The 24,974-nt window shown below is 35.4% G+C and overlaps 1 protein-coding gene across 1 annotated transcript in view; it reads left to right on the top strand.

Moving 5' to 3' along the window:
• LOC145686348 (arrestin domain-containing protein 3-like) overlaps positions 1–24,974 on the top strand; it is a 510,445-nt gene that overhangs the window by 389,374 nt on the left and 96,097 nt on the right. The window contains exons 6-7 of the mRNA XM_081759592.1: positions 12,529–12,708; positions 22,579–22,776. Of these exons, the coding sequence (XP_081615718.1) occupies positions 12,529–12,708; positions 22,579–22,776 (378 nt within the window). The remainder of the gene's footprint in view (positions 1–12,528; positions 12,709–22,578; positions 22,777–24,974) is intronic.

The raw sequence follows: 24,974 nt of genomic DNA, 5'->3' as shown, positions 1-24,974 counted from the left end.
AACATAATTTAGCACACCTTAATTGGTAGAAGAGTTGACTAGGATGTGGGTGGAACTCGAATTGCAGTCTCCTCGTGATGAGTTCTGGGCCATTTCATGAAACAAAAGAAAGAAAACGTTGACAGATGGGCGAAGAGCTGCAAAATCATTATGAAAATAAAATGTATAAAAATCACTCACATTAACGAATTATTAACAAACATGCCCTCACACAACTAAAATAAAGTATTTAGATGCTATAAAAATAAAAAAGTAATCTGTATATTCCTTGCATAAAGGTAAATTTTAGTGTCTTTTGTCATTTTTTAAAAAAAATTAGACCGTTTGCGCAAACTGAAGATCCAAAGTTTGACTATTTTCGTTATTTCTCCATTGATTAGCACGCAAATACGCCACTTTTGAGCCCCTTTAAAATTCGATACTCAAAAATTTCTATAATTTGCTTTTCCAATAATGACTTTATGAAGCATTTATTATGATAACACCCATCAATAATAGCATGCACTTTTCCAGCAGTACTCTTACCTTTAAATGTTGTATATTCATAGCTCAGAACACTTTTTCCTTTGACTTCTTTATGATGTTTGTTTTGCTGTTTCTGTATTAGTTTCCTAGCTCTCTTCTTTCCCACAAAGTCAATACTGCTACTCTCAGAGCTATCACTTATTTTCAAGTAAATGTCCGTACACCCAACCTCACAGTAGAATAAACAAGCACTCTGGAACTATTGTACTGTACTAGAATCACTAGTTGTGTGGCAGAAAATGAAGCGATAGAACTTGGTATAACTCCTACGGTAACTGAATCAGAGAGCAAACCTCCATTCACAAGTGTGCATTCGTTTGAATCAGGCGCGCACCCAGAAATTTTGGAAGGGATCCAAGCTTTGGGGGATGAATACTACAAGCCACTACGCCTATGTAGTATTGAATGGGAATTATTATGCACCCGAAAAGATTATTTAAAAAAAAATATATTTCCACCTTTTTTTTTTTTTTTTGAGAAAAAATGATAGAACTAGATTGTTTTTATAAGAGCAAGAGTACAAATGAAGTGTAAGGTCAAATTTTCATGTTAGATCAGTAATTTCCCTGTTAAACAAGTATAGTTTATAGAGAAATTGTACAAATTTATGTTGAGTTAGTAAGTTTTTCTTTGGGGGTCCATCCTCGGTGGACCCCCGTGGGTCGCCCCTAATCTGAATATACCGGTATGCCATTGCAAAGTGCTTGTCGTTTATAATACGGTCTCTGCATATGATATCATCAACTTCAAACAGGTATACCGCCCTCTTTTTTTGAGATATTGACAGGAAAGTAATATCATTGACAGAAAGACTATGTAATCTGCGTAAAAGAAGTACAGAAGCTTATGTGCCCTTTTTACGTAGTCCACCTCAATTACTGTATTTGGTTCAAAAACTTTTATTTTTATCTTTAATCTTAAAATAGCATATTTCAATGAATCTTGGCAAATATATAGCCTGGGACTTATTAAATACTATTTCTCTAGACAACTTTCATTTAGATTATTGAATAAAGAGCACTTATATGGATGTCCAAAATAAAAAAGAAAAGTTCCTTTAGCAAATTCTCCAGTTTTTCCCCAAATTGATGGATCATGACACGTGTAAATGATGTTATTCAAAAACCTGCTTCATTTCAAAGTAAGGACGCACAAATTTTCTAAGTAAATTGAAATTTCTTTCTTAATTTCTTTCAAATTTATGGATACGCTAGAGAGATATTTTATGGTATTATTCGAAAGATTAATTTGTCCCCCTATTATTCGAAAGATTAATTTATTCTAAAGTGAATAACTCCCAAACCATGTATCTAAGATAATTAGGGAGGAGGATGTTTTTTAGTCGCTTCTCTTTTTCGATTTGTCAAATTTGCATTATATACTGTATATAATATATTCGAATATAGTTTTATTTTCATATCTGCCAATCATAATTCAATGAACCCTAACAAGTATATAGCTGAGGACACATAGTACTTTTTGAGATATATTTCTTCTATATATCTCACCTGATGCCCCAGTGTAGGTATCCAAATTTGAAACAAGCAAATGACAAGAAGTCTCTTTACAAATTCTTCAGATTTTGTGAACTGTCTGATAATGTCATTCAAAATTTTGATTCATTTTGAAGACTGACATACAAGCCTGAACCCAAATAATTAACATACTAGTGGCAGTTTCCTACACTGACTGACAAAAAAGGTTAAACAGTTAGAAGGAATGGTCAAATAGTCAATTGAATAATCCGTAAATGCCTCAAATCGAGTAAACGCAAAATGGCGGCAGCCGCTGCGTAGCTACGAGATGTTTTAAAAAGTCAATGATCCTGGTTCGAACTACCCTCATATAGGATAAACATGCATGAAAAAAGTTAGATTTTTCGGAGATGGTCGAGCGGCACATGCTTGATCACTTAGAATGGATTGACTCTTGGTCTTCAATTGTTGTGACTGGCCCTCACTCGATATCTTAGATATTTGCACTGGGACGGAATTGACGTCCGAGCTAGGGCAACACATGCTCTATTGGTAACCGATCGGAGGATCTTGCTGGCCAAGGGAGTATTCCGTCATCGTGCAGTAAGTTCAAAGAGACGTGTGGGATGCATGGATGGATGTTGTCCTGATGACAGATACTGTACTGTATAATATGTACTATATATGTACCGTACACTATACTGTACAATAAAAGATAATACATGATGACGTAGGATGTCCATGACATACCATTGTGCCGTCTGAGTTCCCTCAATCACTACCAGAGTCACGTGAAGGCATACCTGGTGCCTGCCCACTCTATGACGCCAAAAGTAACTCCAATGCGTCCTCTGCTCTCGGGGCTGCCATACTTGTATACGATGGTCATCCGAGATAGTTCTGAAACTACATTTACCGCTGAAAATGGTGCGATGTCACTCATCAGCAGTCCCTATTTCCCAGGTACTGTAGCACTCGAAATGAAACTGTGTGTTATGGTGTTAACGGTAGTCTACGCATGAGACGGCTATTCAGTAATCTAGCAGCTTGTAGTCTCCAATCAATTATGTGGAATGACACGTTAGTACTTGTGCCTAGATATCAAGCGCTGATGTGGAAGTGTTATGATGTGCTTGACACACACTATGGCGACCTTGACGACACGTATGTTTCCCTGATGTTCCCATTCAGTCCAATACCGAGCTAGTATCACATTTGCATTACCTACCTCACCACATGCGACTCTCAACGAAACCATTTCAACATCTATCAAGTGTTTGTAACGTTGTCTCACACGAACATTCGGCATTCTCCGTAGTTCTTCAGTGCTCACTAACCATCTGACACTGCGCACGCCCGTTATTTACCCTATCAGGTCTGATAAAACGGTCAAGTGGTGTCAACAATAATGGATTCTGATGCCTGTTCTAGCAGTCACAAATCATGGCAACTCTAATCATTCATATAGATATATATATAGGGGTTGGACAAAAAAATCTAAAACGTTTGCAAAAGTGTGAAGATCATATCTAGTATGGTGTGGGGTCTCCTTTTGCGTCCAAAACAGCTTGGATCCGACGTGGAATGGACGTATACAGCTCGTGAATCATGGTGTGTGGAATTTTGTACTATTGTTCCTCCAAAACATGCTCCAGTTCCTTAAGGGATGTTGGTGGAGGGTAATGAGGCCGAACGCGCCTTTCTCACTCAGACCACAATGGCTCAATGATGTTCAGATCTGCTGATTGTGTGACCCAGGGGAGGTGTGATAGCTCCTGGTCATGCTCCTCAAACCATGATTTCACAGTTTTCGCAGAGTGACATAGTGCCAAATCATCTTGGTAAATGTCATCACCATCAGGGAACAATATTTGGGCCATAGGTAGAACCTGGTCCCCAAAATGGCCTCATACACATTAGCATTCATCATTCAATGCAGAGCTATGATGGGACCTGCAGAAAACCATGATATCACTGCCCATATTGTAACAGAACCACCCATGCTTTACAAATGGGAGCAGACAGTCTGTATCATAGGCCTGCGATGGTGTTCTCCATACGTAAACACAACCGGTTGTTGTAAACAAGGTGAAAGTCGACTCATCGGACTACATTATGTGTTTGAACTGCTCATGAGTCCACACCTTGTGGTCCTTGCACCACTGGACACGCCTTGCATTCGATTCGCATACGATTCGCATTTACTGCTGTGACCAGGGTTTTGGCGATAGCGGCCCTACCATGAATTTTTATTTTATGAAGTTCCCGTCGCACTGTTTTCAATGAAACCGGGTTATGTAGGCCGGAGTTGAGTACAGACGTAATTTTCATTGCAGTGGTTTTCTTTTTAGCTGTTACAATCCATTTTAATGCCCTCCGGTCTCTATCTGACAGGATTGTCTTTCGACCACTGTTGTGCTTTGCAGACGTCGTTTGCCCATGAATTGTGTATGCCCTCGTGACATTGGGCACAGTGCCTTTCGATACTCCCACAATGTTCGCCACTGTTGCCACTGAAGCTCCAACCAGACGGGCACCAACGATCATGCCTCTTTGAAAGTCTGTCAGGTCGCCCATTCCCGTAACACGTGATGTATAGTGGAGGGCCAAACTCACGTGTCCTGTATGCAGTGTTTTTAGATTTTTTGTCTAACCCTGTATATATATGCATACTCATGGGTGTCCATCCCACCGGGAACGTGTCCCCTCCAATATTTGTAAAACGCTTTTCGCCCTCCCCCCCAAATATTCAATATTTCAACTATCTTAGGTCATGTAGAAGTTTGCTACGTTCACAAAATAGACAAAATTATATGAAAAAACTGTCACAAAAGTTTGTTTCCAATTGTGAAAAAAGGCAGTCAGTTTTTCGCGCTATGAAGGTGAAGGTGGAGCAAACTGTAAAGTAACAATCCGTGTTTGTTTAAATAACGAACAGCAGAGCAAGTTTAGTTTAGCTTTAAAAAAAATCAATTATTTTTAACTATACATTGTTGAGTTTCGTTGTAGGCTTATAGGCCTAAAATCTGTTTTCAGAGCTATTTTTGTTTCTGGGTATTTACTTCACACTACCTTTTATCATTATTTTGATTTTGGTAAACGCTTCGTATCATTTAAGTTACCTAAAATTATAAAACAATGTTGAATAAACAAACTGTAAAGTGCCTGTGTTTTTTCTTTAGCACATTTTTCAAAAAGAAACTAGACTATCAAAGGTAAAAATAAAACACAAAAAATTTTAAGTTTTTGATTGCTTTTTAAGTCAAAAGCGCTTTAAAATGCAATGTACAAAGATGTTTTTTTTTTTTAATTTTCCGGGGAGGAGCCTCAGACCCCGCTTTCCTAGGGGAATTCCATATACCCCAGTCCGCTCCAAAGTTTATGTGCTGCTGCCGTCAATGTGTATGTTGTTGCTTTGCACGCATAAAAAACTATGTCGATATCGGACTATTCCTTCCAGGTGCTGTTTTGTCACTCAATATATTAGAAATCTGTAATTACCTTAAAACCCCGTTATATTATCGGTTTGAATTAACGAGTCTACGTTTTAAGTAAAATCGAAATATTTTATTTTCCACACAAGTATGTGTCCGAACATATGATATTCGTGATTACCTTAGAATTTACTGGACTGATTTTTCTTAAACACTCAATGATACTTTCTAAAATTGGTAGCTTAAAAAGGGTTTTAAATAGAACGTTTGAAATATGCACTAAATTCTATTCTGTTGATGATATTGTTTGAATTATTCTTTATCGGCAATTGCCTCCCTAAGCGTGAGAGCAATCTTAATAAAAAAAAATTAAAAATAAGCATATTTGTTAATAATAATTCAAAGAATAGCCTATTTTCCTGTATTAATTTAATAAGTTGTAACAATTTTCTGTTAGGAAGAATTAGGAGTATATGATAGCTGTATTCTTACTTAAATTTATTATACTGTTTTATGATTTTTTTTGTTCCATGCTAAGTTTGTGTATATTAAAAAGAATGAAGTAAGTGAACAAAATTTAGAGAAGTTCTAAATATAATTATTGCGAACACAACACATATAGAGATAACAGATCAGTTATTTTGGTAAAGGTTTTTCAAGAAGTTTCAGCAAAAATTATTTTTGTGCGCCAATAATAATAATAATAATAATAATAATAATAATAATAATAATAATAATAATAATAATAATAATAATAATAATAATAATAATAATAATAATAATAATAATTAGCCATTGTGATCACCGCTAGTACTTTCGTACTAGATCTAGTTCCTTTTCTAATATTTTAATGTTCTAGTACGTTCACCAACAAATCTAGTACTTTTCTCCTCCTCTTCTTTTCTCATAAATACATTTTGGAGAGAAAAAGGAATCTCATGAAAATTTGGCAATTTACGAAAATTTGACTGTTCCTGGTAACTTTTTCTTCCTTTTTTTTAAACAGTTGTATTTAGAAGAGCGGAAGTGGGACATAGGTGCCGTCCGGTCCCCTCGTCCAAGTATTAAATGACCACAGTAAACAATATTACATATTTGGTGATCCGTTTAAACAGTAGCCTGTAAAGGAATTAAAAACTCGATTTTCTCAATAAGCCTATTTATGACATTTCTTGTTTTCTTCCGACAACCTCTATATTTGTCATACTTGTGTTACTTTAGTGAGTTCTAATACGGCAATTAAGCAAGGATTCTTCCAGGATTTTTAGTTTGGGGGTGTAAAGTCAAAATGGAGAGGGTGTAAGTAGTTTGCACGGTTTGTATCTAGTTTTGACTAAAAAAATTAAAGTTGGTTATTCTTTCAAGAATGTGGGGTCACTCCTCCACCTACAAAGGAGAGGGAACTGCTGGAAATGTTCTAATAAGATATTAATATCGTAAAATGTCATAAATAGGTTGAAACGGGAGCAGATAAAATTTTAATATTTTTCCCCAGCTCTAGAACTTTTTTTCTTCATATGTTAGTACGAAATATTTTTGCTGGCTGGTTAGTGGTTACACTGATAATAGTACAAAAAATTAATTGCTAAGCTTGTATCAAATCGAACATGGAGCAACCCCGAAAAAAATCATCTGTATATTCCTGTGCGTTGTACTTCAAATTATTTGAATCATAGAAAAATATATACCTGTGTACCCTAGGAAGAACATAATTCAAGTTAAATTATACATCATCACTGTCTCACCGGCATATGCGTGGGACGTAAAACAAAAGATTTCATTTCATTTCATTTTTTATATCTGTATAATAAAAAACTGAATCAGTTAGAAATTCCTGTGGTGCAAGAGTTCGTGAAATTGTTGGTGGAAGAGTTTTAATGACAATGGAACCTGTACTAAACACATCAAAGAATTTAATGCAGAAAGCATCAATCATCCACCTACTCCATACATTAACTATTTGTAGTAGAAAAGGGAAATTGCAGTAGAAAAGGGACAATTTTTAACGTTGTACTATAGAATGGCGTTTCAGGTTTATAGCAACGAACTCGATCGCTAGGCAGCAGGATGAGTGAACAATTCCAAGCAGGGAACAAGCGTAAGAAGAAAGGATGGTTGTTAACGTGTGACAGTGATTATGTGGCTCCAAAACTTACGATCTTTTGGGAGAGCAGCATTTTGCCCTTTTTCAACATTGTTACAGTTCTAAGCAAATAAGTAATCATTGTATGAAAAAATGTTTTCGTGTGGCAGAAAGGGGATAAATGCTGTTTTGAATCGCAATAAAGCGGACACTTCTGCTGTTGCTATTTATTCCTCACAATAATGGTCATCATAGCGACAGGAAGCCCACTTGTACACACAATGTAGTGCAATCAGTGTTGCCACAGTCCTAGCTCTGGACTGGGCTGAAAAATGGTACCAAATTGAAACAAAACGGGCTGAATTCATTATTTTATACCATCATCGGAGTAAAATTGTCGGGGAACGAAGGGGTACGCCGTCAACCCACTTTCAGAAAATATTTATAGCGTCTCTCTTCTAAAAAAAAAAAAAATTACAATGGGCAAAGATAGGCACGGGGGACGGCATGACGTCATGCGTCCCTTACTTTTTCAGATCCACTTTTACATGGCTCTATAACATGAAAGTAACAGAGGTAAAGTTCTATAACACTCCCCCCCTTTCCAAGAGTTTAAATCAAGAAAGTGTTTTTTCTTAATTTTTAAAAATATCCAAATAGGACGACTAAAATTTCTACCACACTGCTTCTTTTTCGTCTCCTTTATGCGCGGCGCGGATGCGCTCATCTAGCGTAATTTGTTTTAACGTCACAGAAATGAATGTTCAACAGCATTTTTTAAGAGTCCAACACACAGTATGAGTAACGTGAGATGTAGGAAAAGTCTTACTGGCACTTTTGAAAAAGTGACAAGTATTTGTTAAATGGTGCTGAATTGGGTAGAATTGTACCAACTTTCTCACAAAAGGGGCTGAAAATGCCAGCGTGGTACCAACGAGCCGATGATTGACAAAAAGGGTTGAATTTGGTACAATTGTACCAAGTGTGTCAACAGTGAGTGCAATCAACGTTCCTTGGTGCAGCTTGAGAACACGTCATCTCAAAGAACTATAGCCAGGGCAATACAAAGTTCCTCTGACCGTAAATTGCATAACGTAAAAAAGTATAAGGCACTAATTCACGTGCTACATGACTCACATAACATGAAGAGGAAAATAAATAGTCGACAGTTGTACCGACGCCCAGGCCTGTAGCCAGCCCAAAAATGTAAGGGGGGGGCTGAAGTTAGGGGGTCCGATCCAACCATATTATAGTTCATCACCATATTATAGTTCATTTGCCAGCCTACCGTGAAAATTTTAGGGGGGACAGCGAAACTTTAGGGGAACCGCCCCCCTAGACCCCCTGGATACGAGCCTGACGACGCCATCTTGCTACAAGCCGAGTACACCACATTGTCCAAGATGAGAAAATTAGTTAAGAAAACCAAACATATAACGAGCTTATTTTCTACCTGACGAAATTGATGGAAATTCAGAAAAAAAACTATGCTAACAGTAAGCTTATATTTTATTACACACCAAATATTTCCGTAACGAAAAGATGATACAATTAACCATTTTCTATGAATTGTCATAAATCTTGTCAGGTGAGCAACTGATGTTTTAAAAATAAGCTCGTCATATGGTCGTGAGAATCAAATAAGCAGGAGTACCGGTAAAAGCATCATGACATGAACATTAGTGCAAGGTATGTAAAGTATGGGACAAGAATAAACGACCAAAAATCCCACTAGTTTTAATGGCATTTTTGGTCGTTTATTCTTGTCCCCTACTTAACATATTTACGAGCAAAGATAAGAAAGTTCTTACTCTCAGATTGATAGATTTGAACTAAGGATGAGATGGGAATTTCCCACCATACACAACTGCAATACTTCATGTATCATTTGTGCCTATTTTACTTTAAGGTAGAGGAACCTCATCACAGTTCGATATTTGATTTTATCCAACTGCCTAGTTTTTTGTCACTGCCTAGTTTTTTTTTTTTTTTTTTATGGTAACATCAATTCAACATGATTTGTAAGGACATAAATAAAAATAAATGTTAGTGATATGCCAACCTATCATTGTTAATTTTTTACATTATTAGCATATCTCTATTATGGTGATGGTAAGAACAATCTAGCTTATCTTCGTATAACAACAGATAAATCAGTGGTGCCCACCCCCTCATGTCCATGACGCACCCCCCCTCAACTGTCTATCCGTAGGTGTTCTTCCATGAAAAAAATCTTTTCGATTAATTTTTACACCCCCTCAAACGTATTTATTTATAGATTTTAACCCCCCCCCCCAAATATTTCAATGACGCAGTTTGCATCATAGCCCCCCCTTGTGGGCACCCCTGGATAAATCTAAATAAGCATACATAGGCCTACATGAAATAATGAACTAAGGTTACACTTTCATGATAAAAGAAAAACATAATCACTTCTTAGGACTTGTTATAATATCCTAGGGGATCTCTGGTTTGATCTGAGCTCGTGCCAAATGGGGAAATATTACTATGTGTGTTTTCTTAGGGTTTTCCCGTTTCCTTCTACTTTCTTCATTCCACTATTTTGTTCATTACCATCATCACCCACTCGTTTGGCCTCGGTGCATAACTTCGGGACATAAAACTAGAAATTTAATTTCAAGAGCATAGAATTCTGTGAAGGATCGTCATTTTGAAAGCATCTGTAAGTATGGAATTCAATAATTTTGCTTGCAACTATTGTTAAGAAACAAGTTTCAAAGAATGTATGCTTTATTGAACCTTAGAAAGTTCATTAAGAACTGAATACATAATTGGCATTGAAAAATGTTAAAGTATTGAGAGAGAGAGAAAACTAGATTCGGTCATATCCCTTAGTTCATTGTGTTCGCTGTAATGGCTTCATACAAAGTAAGATAATTGATTAAATTAAAATATTACGAGGCCTGTCGGAAAAGTATCCTGCCATGCGCTCTAGAAAACCAATACACTTATCTGGCATTTTCTTCGTTCTAATCTCCTTCAAACTAGTTCCTCCTGCTACGGTCAAGTTTGGTGCTCTTTCCAATAATTAAAACCTCTTATCGGGAAGTGCTACTGCAGCAGCCATCCCATCGAAGAACACAATCAAAATTGGTTAGATTTTGCTACATATCTGGCGATCTTCTGTGGGTCTTCGCAACCTTTGGTAAGGCTTAGAAAGGTCGGACGTATCCACCGAGTTGTTTGTGAATTCGTTCTTGCGTTCCATTCGTAGACCTATGTCTTACCATTTAAGAGTCAGCGGGACTCAAGTGACCTTGACAAATCGAAGATATCAGCCTTCCTCAGTTACAAAGTGTTTCCTTATTTTGGCAACAGATGGGTTTGTTGCTGAAATGCCGTCAAAGCAAATGGCACCCTTCCTTTTCCTTCTTTACCCTGCATGTGGTCAAAGTTGGACAGCGCAGGAGGGGGTGGTTACGGCTGCAAATGAGACAGAAGAGTGAAATTCCTTGTTTTGGCTAAAAGAGAAACAAAACTGAAGAAAAAGAAAGAGGGACCAACATGATATCAGCCCTCAGCCCCTTGTCTAGAGAGCCACTCAAATATCTACAACGATCACAAACATACCATAGAGAACTAAAGCACTTGTCGCCTGTCTCTTTCTCAAAGAATTCTACCTATGGTAAATAACAGAATAGTGCCGGAAAAGTCTGATATAAAATGAAGAACCATGCCAATATTTAAAAAAAAATCGCGGAAGAGTCGATATTCTAATTTATTTAGAGCCTTCGTGGTTTAAAAAACTTGGAATTGAAAGGCAGAAAACCCAGGCAAAGATTTGAAATGTATTGACAATGTGACTCTTTTTTAGTGGAATCCATTTCCTTATTTTCTTTTCAAAATATGACCACCAGATATACCCTCTCACCTTCACATTCGATACCAGTGGCCGACAATCCTGAGTTTTTCCTATCACAACAGGAAAAGGCCGCAATGTTACATTCAGCCTTGGGGAACGGCTTAGAAGGACAGGAGGGAGCATATGTCCTGCTTGGTGTTGGTTTTTATTTGGGGAAATAGACCACTTCATTAACAACAGAATTAAAAGATGTGTCACCTACTTCAGGAAGGTACACTCATGTCCAAAATTATTGTCGCATATCTATAAATATGTTGTTGTAGGAATATAATTTGATAACGAATTCATCCGGTATTTCTTATAATGCTAATATGTGTACAATCGGCAGAGACATGTATGTGGCAAATTTCATGTCAAACAAGCAGTAAATAAGAACAATAAAACGAAAATAAAAGTTTCGTGTCCATTTAGCAATATTTTGTTTTACTCATTCTAATTTGCGTGTTTATAAATATTTTCCTATGAAATTTACCACATATACATTTTCCCAATTGTACACATAGTATCAGTATTAAAAGTACCCAGCAAAATCATTATTACATTATACTCTTACAAGAAGACAGTTATAGATATGCGACAATCATTTTGGACATGAGTGTAGAATGACGCAACAGGTGTTTGTTTGAAGTGTTCGTATAAGTGTTCGTATAAATTGAACTTATTTCCTAACGTCATAGAACTAACAAGTAAGAACTGTTCCAGAGCGACGTCAGTCCGATGACAATATAACATTCCATTGCTACTTTCATACTTTGCAATATATCTATTTATTTTAAAAGCAAATTTTAATATGTTTTTATTTTCAACTTCTTTATCCTAAAATAAATAATAGTCTTTAACCAGCCCTGGTTTCCCTGGTTGCATATCACTTTAGGATTTCCTCCGCGACCATAGCAGAGGATCCAACATAACCACTCCTCCACAACAATAGATGCAATTGAAAGTAACGCCATCTGCAGGTTCAAGACATCATAGGCCCCTCTTCCATAACCCAAAATTTCAAAAACAAAGAAGGTCGGATACTTTTTGAACAGATCTCGTATTTGTTTTTCGAGAATTGTGTTCAACTCTAGAGTATGCAGACTAACAATATACACATTAATCATGTTCTGTTTATTTTCTTTATAGAAACCAATGGTGGGGCAAGATAAAAAGACAGTATGTTGTTTATGCTGTGAAAAAGGACCAGTTTCTCTAAGGACACAATTAGAACGATCAGCGTATGTTTGTGGTGAAAGTATTAAGCTAAAAGCCGATATTGACAACCAGGGAGAAGAAGAGGTTAAGTTAAAAGTGAGACTTTTGCAGGTAACTATTATCCATTATTTATCTTTTAATACACTGAAAAAAATTAAAATCTTGTTTCCGTTGATATCGCGCCGTAAAATCTCCACGATTTTCAAAATGTATTTTTTCGAATATAAGGAACTTAAAGCCCGTGCACTTGAAGTTAGAACAAAAGTAAATAAGTACACATATCAAAGTACGGAATCAAATTGTAGATATGGTAGATATGAACTTAAATATTTAAATTAAAGGGTCTTTCCTAATAAGATAGTGAAATCGGCTCTTGAACCAAATTGGGTTGCTATTGACCCAAAAGGTTACCCTTGACCGAAAACTACCTCAAAAGAAATTTTGACCCCCTACCCCCTTCTCGTAACGAATTATCGTATCATACATGCTCAAAATTGAATATTTTTTAATTTTGATGGGGGTAGTCGAAAAATGTTGAAACTTTCACACATTGTAGATACTATCTGGATGTAAATGTGTGCATTTTTTTTCAAAACCATCGATGCGTATTTTCTTTATTCTTTTGCGTGTTGAAAATTTCAAAAAAATGTAGAAAAATTTGGGGGGCACACCGCTAATTTTTTTGTTAAAAAATTTGTTATTCCCTTAGAAACATCATATATTTTTTCGAGGCCTGAAAGTGATGGTAACATTGTCAAAAAGAAATAAAACTGAAGACAAACGTGTTTTTCGCAGTTTTTCCACCACTTTAGGGCCATCAAGGTGAGGGCCCCTTCAAACAATCCTTTGCCAGAGTTCACAATTTTCATTTCTCTTGCTTCCCTCCCGCTTCTGTCGTTCTTCCGCTGAGTCGATTGTGTCCATTTCGGAATAGAAACACAAAATATATCTCCGTAACAGTGCTTCCACTTCAACCGACTCTTGCACAACGAAGTTACACACACCTCGCGTCGGCTCCTCGTATCTATCAGTGCTTGCTTCACTGGCCGCACACAGTGGCGCTCTCTACCGGTAGGAAGAGAGCTGGGAAAGACCCTTTTAACACACAGATGATTTTGAACATAATTTACTATTTTAATTTTTGTAGTATTTTCAAACTATTATATTCTTGAAAATACAACTTTCTTTTGAATTTCATTTAAAGTGTTTATCCTAATTCTTTGTAAAGATACAGATGGGAACTATTCGTGAATTTCAAAGTCTTAAACAAATTTATATTTCCTGTTTTTAACAGATAATAGTCTTCTTTAAAAAATCATATAATATTGTCCCTCTTGAATATGGTTATGCAAATACGAAGTTATTAGTTTAATTATATAAATCAATACATATAATTATTATGTGATTATATAATTACATAAGTAGTTATATTAATTTAGCACTACGTAAATAGTATTTGGAAATGCCCTCTTGCTCGCTATGAAAGATCGAAACATTGTCACATATGAAAAGTCAAGATAAAAGTTAAAAACAAATCACAACTGGATCTGAACTTTTAGTATTACTGTAGTTGTGTATGTGTGTCGGATATTGGTTCGGTTCATCGAGTAAGCATGATAGGGGAGACCGGGGCTATTTGAGCCAAGGGGCTATTTGGGTCAAACTTAAGAAAAAATGGCACTGCGCACTTAATATGCGCATCAATGTGCTGAATTTGCATTCATTTGTGAGTTCGTTGGTAAAAGAAAGTTTGTATGTATCGTTGATCTGCTGCTTTCTCATCAGTTCCTGTAAATATGAGACAATTCTAAGCAAAGTGGATTGCAATGCTTCGTATTTTGGTCTGATGTTAAATAATGTCTGTATAATATAAGGTGCTGAATTTGTGTAAACGCATATTTTTGTAAAATTATTACCGTACGCGTAAAGCAGAACGTCCGCATGTTATAATCGCCATTTTTGGCTCTCTCCACTGTTTCATGTGAAAATAGTACATTCCTATGTATATATGTGCAAAACGGGGTTATTTGAGTCGAAAAAATTGGGGCTATTTGAGCCAATCGGGGCTATTTGAGTCACGTATAAACTTACGTGAATATTTTTAATTTATGAATTTTAGTTTTGTATTTATGGTTCAACCTCCTATGTAATGCATGTATGTAAAAGAAAACACTGCATTTTCTTTTTATATAGTACGAAAATGCAAATCAAAACATAAATACAACAAGTGGAATAATGAAGATATGGAGAAGGCCATGCAAAGTGTAACAAAAAGTGATTTGAGTTTACGTGGAGCTTCATAATTCTGCAATTTTCCTTTTGAAACTTTGCGAAGGAAAGTGCAGTTCGAAAGGGTGAGACTAGTATGGGTGATAATAATGGAACAATTCAATGTACAAAACCGAAAGTCATAGGACACTCCACAATACTGACAGAAGAACAGGAGGAAGTTGATATTGCGAATTATGATTCTCACGGAAAAAAGGACTAAGCTGCACTATGAAACGATTCGTAAAGTTGTGCATCGATATGTAACAATAAATCAAATTCTTATACATACCTTTCAGATACTAGCTGGTGAAGATTGGTTTTCAAGTTCGATGAAAAGACATCTGAATTTATTATTACGAAAGCCTGAGGGACTTTCAAGAGCTCGTGTTGAGGGCGTTAATAAGGAAGCAGGAGTCCGATTTTCAATTATTGAAATCCGTTACTTCAACGGTGGGGTCTCAACACAAAAACAACACCGTGTATACAATGTGGATGAAGCAAAGTCATTGCCAAGAAGGTGGGAGAATTGGTGGTATTTACGTTGAGAGAGGCAAAAATGTCACTGACAGTCGCTTAGAACGCAGTTTTACAATACATCTCACAATTTATTATTTTAAAGATCAGCATATGAATGAAGAATTTATAAACAATCTATCGCCGGCTTCTCAAGTTTCCTCATCAGATTGTGGTTACGTTAATAAAGAGTTGTTTGTTCGCTGGATAGAGTTTTTAAAAAACAAACTGAGCTGAGGGAAAATGTTTGTTAATTTTGGACGGACATATTTCTCACTGTTCGCTACAAACTCTCAAATTTTGTGAGAAACATGGCAATGAACTTTTGTGACCACTCATGTATTACAATATTACAACCACTGGATAGAACTGTGTATTTCTATGACATCAGTCCATAAGAGCCCGGAAGTTCAAGTGATAATCGAATTTTAAAACCCAGTCTGGGAAATATAATTAAGAGTAAATGGGATGTACAGCATATGATGGAGCAGCAACTCCATCATATACTGTACAATGATGCAAATTCTTCTCACTCTTGCATAAAATGTCAAATGTATCTCCACGAAGAAGAAGCAAAATACAGGTCTACTTACTTCTCCCGGAAATGTCCAACAGCTTCGCACGAAACAGAAGTTATAAATGGAGGTATCTGGTAAAGCTTGCTCGAAGACAAAAAGCATTAAGAAGACAAAAATAAATAAGCATGTACCTTCAAGTGTTACGTTACACGTTATGATGATAATGAGAACGAATCCGAGATCAATGAACCATGAAGATTCTGTAAGGTGAAATATTACTCTAAAGAATCTATGAGCAAAGAAGAATGTATTTGCTGCCAACATTGTAAACAGTGGTACCATGAGATATATGTTGGACCTTATGGGAAAAACAGTTTGTATGCAACAAGTGCCTCTATTGTACATATTCCTTATTAACTTCCATTCTCTCGTACTTCAGAAGTTCGAGAAATTACTGATTTTTCATAACTTTGTATAAAAAATCATTTTTATGCACCTTGCTTTCTCCAGCAAAAATTTGGATTTTTATGTTACTATACACTTAATTTTAATTGACAAGACTACTCGTTAAATTGATTTTGAACATAAATCTTATTGTGAGTTCATTTTTTATTTTAAAAGTTAAATTTGAACTATAGTTTTCATCATAGTGTATTCTTTTTATTTACTAAAAATTAATGTAGAAAATGTAAAACTATCCGAAGTTTCTTTTTATGTTACTCTGTCAGGAGTTGCCTTTGTTCTCATTTGCTTTTACAAGTGTTTATTTCAAAGAGAATAAGTCAAATCATTCTAAGATAAATCTATAGGTGTAAGGTATTATGTAACATATAAGAAAATTAAAAGTCTTGTATTATTACAACGCTGAAGGAGATTTAGCTTATCCTGAACACCCTTTCCTAAAGAATTACTTCACTTATTTTCTTTTACTATGAAGTTATGTTTTTTACAAATTATATACGAAAGGGTATACTTTCAGAATATACATGAACACTAATATAATTAATGTAAACAATGTTGATACAGTGAAGTACCCAAATAGCCCCGTGAGAAACCCAAATAGCCCCGTGATTTTTACTAGCCTCGAATTCTGCCATTTTTATTTTAAATTCGTTTCCTGAACTTCCATAATTAAACAGGTTCTTTATTCTTTAATATGTTGTACTATAATAATGTACGTAGATTATGGCCTAATTATTTAAACTCTTAAGTGCGTAGTTTTTTGGAAATTTTGAGTTTTCCCTTACTATACTCAAATAGCCCCGGTCTCCCCTAATGGAGTTTTCCTGTTAGGAGAGTTTAGGCGGATGACTGCTTGGGAAGCTGGAATCACTAATAGTTATTTCAATAGTAATTTAATTTTAAAAGTTCCAAAAGAGGTTTCTGAAACTGTTAAGCATTGCTAGATGCAAACAAGAATCATCTGGTAAGATGAACATTTCAGTACACTTTCCGAAATTTACTTCAACAACAGCAATACAAGGAACACTTATCTTATCGTTTCCCAGTGGGTAACGAGCTTTCTTTCAGTGTGAATAGTCCCAAACTTCGGCTTGAAATTAAAAAATAATTTCATGGAAATATAGTAATTCTCTTTGCATAACTCTTTAAGCTGTAATAAAATAAATAAAGCAAAATTTTATTATCCAATTATATATCCTATGTGACGATGGTTTAAGAAAAGATGAATCTTGATCACACATGGTAATGAAGTTTCCACAGAATTCCATCCGCTTTGATTTCATTTTATGCGGCAGAAACCAGTTATAGACGCTTACTTAAATATCCATGGACGATGGTATGAAAGGTGCACTTTTTAATGGCCTACTATCAACTGTAGAGTCAGTTAATGATCTTGTGCGGCAAGCGTTGCACTCCTTTGATCGTGCTTGAAGTTCTGCATATCGATAGTTTACCGGAACACGGCTCATCGTTTCCTTCCCTTCGCTGAAAGCATTTGAATACGTCCTAAACAATTCTTTCCCTCACTACTGCCACACCATACACGGCACCACACTTCATGAATCTTCACTGCTATTTTTCCTAGTTTGCAGGAGAACTTGATGTTCGCTCGTTCTCCGTTGGACTGTGACACTAACCCTCAAACTGAGTAAGATTTACCCTGAGGATACGTGTAGTTGTACTCGACGCTTGGTACGATTCTGTACATGGTTCTGGATAGCATTCTGCATGTGTGCGACTGGCCTTTTCAAACTAATCACCGAACGTTTTGTACAAGATAGTAAGTTTGGTAATGTTAGACATTAGAAGAGGCTAGGATTAGAAGTTAATAGGGTCAATGAATCATTAACTTCGGGTCAGGCTCCACAGTCTCATAAAAAAAGACTATATATGATGTGACCAAAGCTCAATCTACTGCAAAAAATGTGAAAACATTAAGCATCGCGACTCCTGTTGTCCGATATCTTATAATTAACGAAAGACGCTGATTACAGTATTAATGTAAACTTTAAACATCCGACTGTCATGACGAGATTGTCTGTTTTTGTTCTTAATAAAATATTATACAGCACGATACGTAAAAGATGTCACAGGAAACAGAGATGAAATCCTGTTGCGAAAGACGAACAGTGAAAAGCAGACGAAGCAAATAAACTTAGAGAACATTGGAACATATAGAGCTACAATAGAACAACACTATCAACTGAATAATTATCGCAGAGTAGTTTCAAGTTGGGACCTCCTGTACGCTACCGACGAAGAAATTAAATCAGAGCTAGCGGACCAACATGTGATAGAAGTAGCAACAGTTTAAATTAGAAGTCCGATGAACTGCGTCAAACTCAATCACTTTTAGTTTGCTTTTGGTTTTGGAATTCGTCAAGACTCTCTATTATCGTCTCAAAGTTTGAGAATTCATGCCTACTTCTCTTCACTGGTTTAATTGTCAGTATTCCGAATGCACCAGCACGTCGAATAATACGTCAAAAGCAATTGTGCAAATTGTGACCAGAGAACACATGCTGCAAAGTTCTGAACAGCGATTAAGTTCTATTGTATCAACCGAGGGTTTATCATTATACTTGTTCGTGGACTGTCCAGTTTTGCAACGAGGAAAACATTTCAAATAGTTCAGAGCAAAGGAGGAGATTTCCACTGCGGGTGCTAAGAGCTGAGAGGAAGCGTTACTGCCTTCCTAATGTTCCGTTTAGTTTTGTTGTCGTTACATCTGCAAAATTTGTAGTGACTCATAAGTTAACGTTCTCACTCAGTAATCGGCGATCTTAACAAGTTATATATATATTATTTTCATGTTATTTTCGAACTTCTATTATATAAAATGAATAAATACAAATTGGAAAGTCCCAGGAAACAAACATTGATCAGTTAGAGTGCAGTTACAATGGGAAATTGCTGTTTGGAGCAGTGCAGATGCGAATCAAAAGTAATGTCTATTGGTGGTCAATATGAAGACCAGATAACAAAGCATTTAAACACTCAGCTTCTAATGAGCACTCTTTACAAATACACTTGCTCCACATTTGAAGTACTTGTCGTTCACTATAGAGTCAAAATAGGAGTCATGCTGTTAAATTCCAGGTTCAGGCGCCTCGTCCAAGTATCTGGCCTTGTAAAAAGTAATGAATTATGTTTCTTAAATATGGTGCAGAAAATAGGAACACTTCTTTTCACAAAAATCTAGACTGCCTTCTAGACACTAAATAGCAAAAAATGACTCTAGATTTTTGCATATTCCCTTAGGTCTGTCCCATTTTCGCTGTGTTTTTGGCACAGACAAGGTAGGAAATTGAACGATGATATTTACTACATATATGCATACAGTAACGATCAAATCATAGCTACGATCTTCGGTGTACGATAAAATCATAGGCTATCATACAGGAAAAAACTTATTTTTATGGCAAATTTGATACATAATCTTTATTTCAAATCTAGAACAATTATAAAAAAGAGATGGAAGTAGGGGCAACATCAAAGCAATGGAAGTAGGAGCAATATCCGAACATGAAAGTAGGGGCCATATCATAACAAGAAATATACTATGATGGCTAATAATCTGTTCTACATGTTCTGTTAATTGTTTCATCGCCAATTCGAGTGTCATCACATGTCCTTGTCCAGTAACCTTCTTTGGAGACAAACACAAGGAGTACTTTATCAAAAGCTATCGAAATCAGCACGATGTAAGCAATATTTGGAAACACTTCGGTCTCTTCTGGAAATATGTGCCTCATCCTATTCATCTGTTGCATAGAAGATAGAGCGGAAAGTTGGTATGTTTCGCAAAGAGGTAAAGGTTTCAAGAAACAAAGTAAAATAACATTATTTGAACTGTCAGTATCACAACCTTTATGACACTGTAAAATTATATCTTACAAGATAATAGTCGAATATTCGAACCCAAGAGCAACGGAAAGGGGAATGGTGGAAACTTCATAACGAGGAACTTCATATTTTATACCAGTAATGGCCAACTTCCTTAACCCTTAACAGGAAATATGTGTCTGTCAGACACGTATGGTTTTTCTTTGTATTACACTGGCAACACTGATTTACTCAATGTATCGGTTTTCTCAGTACCTTCCTATTATTTAACATTACACGTACGTTTTTTAAAAAAAATATCGCATTATACATGTCCGTGTCCCACAGACACACATTTTTTGTAAGCGAAGAAAATAGCGTTTCCTGTTAAGGGTTAACTAAGGTGCCGCATCATAGAAATTTCTATGTGGCGAGGGCTGCAATTTCATGTGATGTTTTAAGTTTATAGCATACACTGAGATACCCTAGCTCATAGATTGTCAAATTTACAAGTGTCTATTAAACACTGACAATCAAAACACCAACATTAAAAACACAGACAACGAAACACTGACATAGCGAAAATCATATTTCTAAGAGTGTCTAATCTAATATAACCTAAATTTACCTAACCTAGCTTAAACGAAATTTTTGACGTGCTGGAGTTTTTAGTTGCAGCGTTTCTGTATGTATTTTCATTGTGGATGTATTGAACGTAACCCCAAATGTACACAATTCAAGCTTTTTCTCTGAAAATATTAATTGAAGAAAGATAAGATTTATTAGAAGTAATAACACAACACTCAAATTTTGCTCAAAAATATCCTTAGACTCTCAAGGTTAGGTGAAACAATCTTGGATAATTTCTGAAACATAAAAACGTATGTAAGAAATGAAAAAAAAAAAAGATTTTGAACGGCAAGCAAAAACATATACCTGCTACTTACATTTAAAATTATTCACAATCACTCATTTTTCACGTTGCAGAGTGAACGAAACTGATAAGCTTAAATTTTTAGGTGCCTAACGTGGCCAAATAAACGAAATAAAACACTAACCTCACCAATTGTAACCTTAAATTTATTTAGGATTTCCATGCTTAGAACACACATCCACTTTGTGTATTAGTGTTTTAAATTTTTCTGTAACAATAAAGAAAATATTAAAAATGTTAACACTTTCTTTCTCTTACGCGGCCCGTAGTTGGTCATCCCTGATTTATACCATTTACCAAACGTTATTAGGGTGATCAAATCTACAAGACTCGGGTGGGCAGGTCATGTAGGCAGAATGGAAGAAAGTAGGAATGCTTTCGAAGTTTTAACTTGAAATCGAATCAGAAAACGACTACGCGTGGGAGGACAATATTACAATGGATCTCGCGGAAATAAGAATTCAAAGTAGAAACTGCACCCACTTGACTAAGGTCAGAATTTAATTGAGAGCTTTCGCGAACGCGGCATTGAACCTCCGGATTCCATAGGCCATAGAGTTAGTTAAATAAGACATAAAGTAAGTAACTTGAAGAAGCGATATGCGTTAATACATTTGCTACTCATACTGCAACGCATAACTCCCGGAATCCCTAAAACAATTGTTCTTTCATTGAAGTGGTTAAGGACGTTTCTTACTTCTTTTATCTTATTTTGTGTTTTTTGAAACATCATCTAATTCTTGAGAAGCTCCATTACAAGTTAACTTCTGTAATTAGTAATGAAAACAAAAATACATTTACTGATGTGAAGAAATATTAAAAATGGATTTTTAAAAAAATAACGATTTTTTTACAAATGTTTTAAAATTAGGACCCAATAAACTATTTTAAGGGGTTGTAGTGGCTCAGTGGTATCATGCTTGTTTTTGGAATCGCTGAAAACATCAACTTACATTTAATAAGAAATTCATATTTCAAGTTTAAACTATCGAGTATGAGAACATGAACGACTGACTAATTGAGCACCCCAGTTTGTTTTCTGAACATATATGGGGTTTATCCCATCATACGGCGACCTCACTTCATCCTTTGGTAGTGTTATATAGGTAGATGGAAAAATCGGGCATTTCGGTTCTACAAACTGAAATAAAAGTATAACCATGTAATGGAAAAGTTCGTCCAAAAGTGAGGTAGTTAACAATAACAGGCCACTTATTAAAGTAAAACCGACACTATAACATGTCCCATCAAGCATTCCATTATGATAGGAGAACAGTACACTATAATTAATGAGATAAAATGTTTTAAAATTATTATTATTATTAACTCTTAAACTTTAATCTTAAATTATTCAATTAATATTTTCAGAGCAATAGCCATTTCTTGTAAATGCACATGATGTTTATATAGCTATGTTTTTTTTTATTTGAAATGATAATAGAATTAAAATTATTTCAGTATGTGGAATATTTTATTGATCGAGGAGTTTTGGGTGTAAATAAGGAAGTTCAACATTTGGTGCTGGAATACAAAGGAGACCCTGTTAAACAGAATACAAGATCAAAGTGGGATTCTTCTCAGAGCCTTGTTGTACCTGTCATGCCACCCACTCTTGTGGGAGTATGTCGCCTTATGCAGATTTATTATGTTTTAAAGGTATTGTATGTGTATAGTTAGAAGATTTTGCAGAACAATATATGCCTATGTAGTTTGTAGCTGTTTCCATCTTTCAGCTTTCTTCACCATCTTATAAATGCATATACAGTGTGTACCAATATTCACCGTGAAATACTATTGCCTTTTAGATTATCTGTAATAATAGATGTACTTTTCTAAAATGAATAAATTAAGACTTTTTAAAATTAAGCATAAGAAGGAGGCTATTTAACTACGTATATTTGATACTATTTTTCTGTTGTCTAGAACCTTGTCTGAAAGCTAGTTGGATAAAATGAAAATATTCATTTAAATGTTAAACCAATAAAAGTAAAAGTTCAATGTATTTGATCGAACAAAGACAAAATTCGATTTGCCATTATTTTTTAAGCAAAACAACATTTTAATACCCATTGAATTACTTAAGTAGTAATCCAAAATTTGATCAGTAAAATTTAGGTGTAAATCTTGATCAATTTTCCTACTACATTTTTCTTATAATATGAAGCAAACTTTGTTCCTTCAACGTTTGAATTGTTATAAATATTATATCCAAAATTAGTTCTAATGATTTTAGTGAAATTACATGAGAACATGTTTTGAAGATGGAATGTAAGAAAGCGACAATACTACGTAACGATTTTCAGAAAAAAAAACTGTGTGTTGGGTGTGGGATTCTTTTTATGAGCTGCCGAAAATAATTCTTAAAGTAACTGCTTACAGGGTGTTCGGCACACCTATTTGTACTGTGCTCCGCAATAAAAAGTTCGCATATACTGTAACTTCCAAATTTTCATTAATAACTCAGTTTTCTTCATATATTATCGCTTCTTTCTGCTTTCCTTAACAAAGCAGTGTAGTAATGAATAATTATTTATAATTTTGGAGAAAAAATAAAGCAAAATAGGAAAATTATAAGCAAAAAACCTTTATTCTTATGAAACCTTATTCTGTCAAATAATTACGCGAAAAATATTCCATGGAAATTAGAGGGAAAATGACTCGACACAGTGCACGGATATTAGGAACTCTTACTAACATAACAAAATATTGAAAAGAAACATGAGCTGAACATACAACTATGTGTTTCTGCGTTGAAGTCTGTAATTCACACTTCATACACAGTTCCAATATGCAACATCAATCAATATCTTCAGTTGAAATTACTGAAATAGGGAGAAAACGACTATTTAAAACTGCAAGTGTGAACCTGCCCTTGGAGCTATATATTAGCAACATTAGAATGTACTCTTTCATAAGTTGCCTCGGTGGTCAAGCATGTTTAGGTGTGCTCTTGAAATTTTATCATCGAAGGGCGGCAGTTCGAATCTGCCTCCAGGAAAGTTTTTTTTAAATATATGGGAACATTTCTTTAAATATAAATTCTGTTTTGAAGTGCGAACTCTCACGTTTCAAAGCTTAGTCACATTTATTCACGCTTTCATCATTTATATATTTAATACGAAGACGCTAAAATGAGGAACGGTAACATTATTATAATGGGAAAAGATTTCTGATTTGAATACCAACCTTAAACCACAAGTCAAAATGAAAATTATTCATGTTCCTGCTTGCATTTTTACTTACAACGTAAAAAGTTACTGTAATTCATAATCTGGATTGTTATAAAGCGATTTGAACGCTTGAAGCGCCTTAGTGTTCAGAAAGTTTCTTTCTCTTGAAGTTTCTGTAATTAATGTCGCAAATAGTCCGATGCTTTGTAATATGTGCCAAAGAAATAAATGCATGGTTTTAGCAGGATAGTATCGTCTATCTCTTGCTTCTATTGATGGTATAAAAATAATGCTGAGTTGATTTTGAGTTTAACGTCCCTTTCGGGAGCAAGGCTATACGACGAGTTTACCTACTGATTAGCGTGGAATCCGAACGACATAAGCTCACATCGGGAATCGAACCGGGCCTCTTACGTCAAAGGTGCGTACGCTAAACACTTAGCCACAAAGGAACTCGGTATGAAAATAGAATACCACACATAATCCCATATTATTTCACTGACAGATTAATGTTTTATGATCAGTTAAAATAGTATTTCTGGACACTAGTAATGTAATGTAATTGCTGTTTCATGGAAAATGTAATTGCTATTTCATGCACTGTGAGAAAAATACAAAGAATAAACACAATAAAAATGAAACAAGGAAAAGGATTCAATGTAGTGCTTTGCGTTTCTCAAATAA

Source organism: Thermobia domestica, chromosome 5 (genome assembly GCF_964235325.1).
Source record: "Thermobia domestica chromosome 5, izTheDome1.hap1.1, whole genome shotgun sequence".
NCBI classification, from domain to species: Eukaryota; Metazoa; Arthropoda; class Insecta; order Zygentoma; family Lepismatidae; genus Thermobia; species Thermobia domestica.
This window is presented reverse-complemented; position numbering and strand designations above follow the sequence as displayed.